General features: G+C 35.5%; 2 protein-coding genes across 2 annotated transcripts; both read right to left on the reverse strand.

Annotated features, from left to right (window-relative positions):
- Positions 1–1,019: 1,019 nt before the first annotated feature.
- LOC120008912 (UPF0481 protein At3g47200-like) lies at positions 1,020–1,877 on the reverse strand. Its single transcript, XM_038859288.1, has one exon. The coding sequence runs from the start codon at positions 1,871–1,873 to the stop codon at positions 1,046–1,048; it is 828 nt and encodes a 275-aa protein (XP_038715216.1). The 5' UTR covers positions 1,874–1,877; the 3' UTR covers positions 1,020–1,045.
- LOC120008728 (UPF0481 protein At3g47200-like) lies at positions 1,874–2,616 on the reverse strand. Its single transcript, XM_038859107.1, has 2 exons — positions 2,592–2,616; positions 1,874–2,466 (listed from the first exon to the last, which is right to left on the reverse strand). Exons 1-2 carry the CDS (start codon positions 2,614–2,616, stop codon positions 1,898–1,900), a joined length of 594 nt encoding a protein of 197 aa, XP_038715035.1. The 3' UTR covers positions 1,874–1,897.
- Between the last annotated feature and the right edge of the window lie 1,214 nt (positions 2,617–3,830).

Here is a 3,830-nt window from a genome sequence, read left to right on the forward strand (position 1 = left end):
TGATAATATCCTTATATTATCCATTTTATTATTATATAATATATAACAATTTTGCGTTGACATTATCAAATAACAATACAAAACAATACTTATTTTTTGTTTTAAAAAATTAGATTGCATTTGAAATATGACTTCTAATTATATTTTATATCTATTTCATCATCTTGTTTATGGTATTTAATTAGTTTCTTATCAATTTTAATACGTATTTATGTTTATCTGTTGGGTTATGAGACCAAACACTATCATTTCAATGAGTTGTATTGTTGTAAAATGGTTATGAAATATTTTTTTGGGACAACTCCCGCTAAAATATTTCGAGCATATCAAAATATTATTATTTTTATGTTAGCCCACCCAATTATAACTTCCTGACTCCACTCCTGTAAGAAAATATATATGATTTGGATCCTCAAAACGCTAAAATATATAAAATTAATGAATTGTGATCTTGGAATAAAATCAGAAAATTTTAATGTTTTGTAATCATAGGAAGTTTACTTTAACACCCCTATTAAACCCATTTAATTGAATTTTTAACTGTTTTGCTTAACAACCATTGGATCAAATCCACTTGAATCCAACTGTTATTAAAGCAGCAACTTTAGGTCCCGGCTCCAAAGAATTAAGGGAACTCGGCTTTACCATGGGGAATTCGCCTTTGGAAACAAATCCTTTCAATTGTGGTACGCAAGTTTGACGATAAAGTTTATATATATAATTGTTTGAAAATAGTGAAACAATCCAAGTATTAAGATTTTAAAAAAAATGCAAATCCATTATGTTCTTCCCTATGGGTCTTTGGATGAATACTTACTTAGCTTGCAAGCTAGTCCAACCTCAGTGCCCTACAAAGCCCTCACAAAGAACTTGCAAACTGCTCCCAAGATGAAAATTTGCATTGCAAACAAAATGAACCAATCTTCATTATACCAACTTTATCTTACATTAGCAAATCAATTTAATTCAAAGGTAGCAAGTAAAACGATCACAATACTATTTGTTTATATATATATATATATATATATATATATATTATCAAATCCTATTTGAGAACAGAAAACACGGTCTGTAAAATGGTGAGGATCAACACAATAGCTGCAACAACCTGTGAAGCGATTGCCCATGGAGTGCCAAAATAATTACGCAGATATGCTGCACGCCATCTAGGCCACGGATAACGACAGTAATCATTCACTTCCTTACATAATTCAAGATAGTAGTATTTCTTCACATAGGTATCATGGTAAAGCTTGTTAAAGAATTGCGTGGCATCCTCCGGATTCAACCAGTTATCGATGATGCCTTTCTCGCAGAGTAAGTTCATATCCGTTTCTGTATTGATTAGACTGTCAAGAAGTACGGCGTACGAAGTGACTATGGCAGGGCATTTCGAGTAACATTGCTCGAAGCTGATGAGGTTTCGGAAGACATCCTCTGTTATCTCTTGAATTAGTATTGATGGTACTTCTAAGATACCATTTTTGAACTTAATGTCCAAAATGCACTCCGATTTGCCTTTCTCGAATTTGATTCCAGCCTCTTCAAGGCTCTTGACTGAAGGCATTGGCTTCCATCCTTGTCGCTCAACGATACCTTCTGTTTTTTTGCATAGTTCGGTCCTAGGAAGCCACGAAACCAACCACTTTCTTAGTAGGTCAAGAATATGGTTGTTTCCTTGTCGGTCAACGATACCTTCTGTTTTTTTGCATAGTTCGGTCGTAGGAAGCGACGAAACCAACCACTCTCTTAGTAGGTCAAGAATATGGTTCTTTCCTTTGTACGATTCAATCGTAGGAGGCTGCGTCAACGAGAATATTTGAGTAAAGAACTCAATGACAAGGTGTTCCAGTGAGTTACTGTGAGGCTCCATGTTGAACAAGCGTTCGAGCACCAGCTAAGGAATCTGGTTTTCGAGCAGGATCAAGTCGTGGAACAAATATTCGAGCATACATGACATATCGAATATGGGATCATACTCGTCTCTTAGTTTTTCGTCTGAATGCTTGCGAAACAGTTCAATAATGAAGCAACCATCAATAACTAATAACTTCACAAAATCTTCTATACTCATGTCAATCGGTTCGGCATAGTGGGCTCGCACATCTTTTTCAACTTTGGCAATTGCTTCGATGAATTCCTTTAACCTTTTCTCCGGTGATCGTGATCTGGAGATGAGGCGTTGGAGGTAATTCAATTTGATCTCTTCTGCTGGTTTGAGGTTCTTTTGGTCATGATGCCACGGCCCAATTGAGAAGGCATTGGGGACATAAGCTTCCGGGTTATGGCGCTTGAGGATGCCGGGGATCTTGAAGATGGAACATTGTTGGGATACAGATAAACTTTGTGGCATCAATTTGTGCAAAGAAGAGGCTAAAGAATCTACATCAATTGTGACCTCATCTACTTCAATGGATGAAGACACCTTGAATTGGACATTAACTGCCATAGCATCAGAACTTTGACCTAATTGAGATCATCAAAACAGAAAGCAAAGAAAGTGAGAATATGAACAATTATAACATATATACAAAATCAATTTGACGTTCCATATATTTTTTTTCTGGATAGTAAACACTTGGATGTTATACCTCTAATGCTGCTTTGTCTTCGCATTAAGGGGGAGCTAGCTGCTGTCACTAAATAGGGAAATTATATGAAGGCGTGGTCACTCCAGTAAATAAAAAAGCTCATGGAGGAACCTTGCGTGAGCAGTTAAGCATTGCTTGGAACTATACTACGCTTGAATAATGTCTAATGCTTTATGCTGCTGAAACACTTTTTCTTTTTCTTTTTCTTTTTTCTCTTTGACAAGAATCCATTGGAGATTCCATCCGAAGTGATAAATGTGGAACACATGCTCTAGGGTTGGTTTTTTTTTTTAAAAAAAAAATGGTCCACAAAGGTGAAAGAAATCCACAATCCTCATTTATAATTATACAGAACTAATTGGTTTTTTTGGCAGAGTTGAGCAACGTGAAGAACAAAAATTAGGCAGTTGTGCTATAAGGAGTCGCTCTAAAATGTAAATGACCAACTATATATATATATTAGGATTCCTAGAATTCGGTTTTGGCTAAAGTTGAGCAACATGAACATAAATGGTGACATTTTACTTTATCTAGTCTATTTAAAGGAATAACTAGCTATTTAAGCACCATATAACATTTAGGACTGAAATATACCAATTGACAAAAGTTCTTCCCAATTCAAACTAAAATTCCTCATTAGTTTAAGTCGAGCAAATGTGCAACCTAAAATTCTTAAGAAACAATGGGAGAATGATTAAATAATTTCGTGATTCAATCCACGACAACGTTACAATATATATATATATATATACATATATATATATATACATATAAAAGACTTTTCTATTAACCCTACATCGGCAAATGAACCATTGGTTAAGTGGTAATGACTTTGCATGTCCCTGACTGAGGTCATGGGTTCTAGTCTCACCTCCTCCGAATATTTATAAGGAGGTGTGTGGGCTTAGTCTGCCTCTGTGTGGGCTTGATAGTCTGTCCCTGCGTGGACTTGCTTTGTGCCTCCTACGTGGGGTCAGTTGACACCTGTACTTTCATAGGGGGCCTGTTGACACCTGTACTTTCATAGGCTTGATCTGGTGATGTGTCGTATATTGTATTTGTACTTGTACTAAAAAAAAAAACCCTACATTGAAGCCCTAAGACTTGTGACCCATAATTACTTAATTAGTGGGATTTGACTTAATAGAAAATAATGGAAAATAATACAAGAATATATTCTAATTAATATAAAAATCATATCACATAATACTCTCTCTCAAGTTGCGGAGTGGAGGTCAC

Source organism: Tripterygium wilfordii, chromosome 11 (assembly GCF_013401445.1).
Source record: "Tripterygium wilfordii isolate XIE 37 chromosome 11, ASM1340144v1, whole genome shotgun sequence".
Taxonomy (NCBI): Eukaryota; Viridiplantae; Streptophyta; class Magnoliopsida; order Celastrales; family Celastraceae; genus Tripterygium; species Tripterygium wilfordii.

Bases quoted from the DNA above. Each gene is read 5' to 3' on its own strand.
- LOC120008912 (XM_038859288.1), bottom strand. From the start codon at position 1,873: ATGGAGCCTCACAGTAACTCACTGGAACACCTTGTCATTGAGTTCTTT.
- LOC120008728 (XM_038859107.1), bottom strand. From the start codon at position 2,616: ATGCGAAGACAAAGCAGCATTAGAG. The intron at 2,467-2,591 runs GTATAACATCCA...GATCTCAATTAG, and splicing joins AAGACAAAGCAGCATTAGAG to GTCAAAGTTCTGATGCTATG.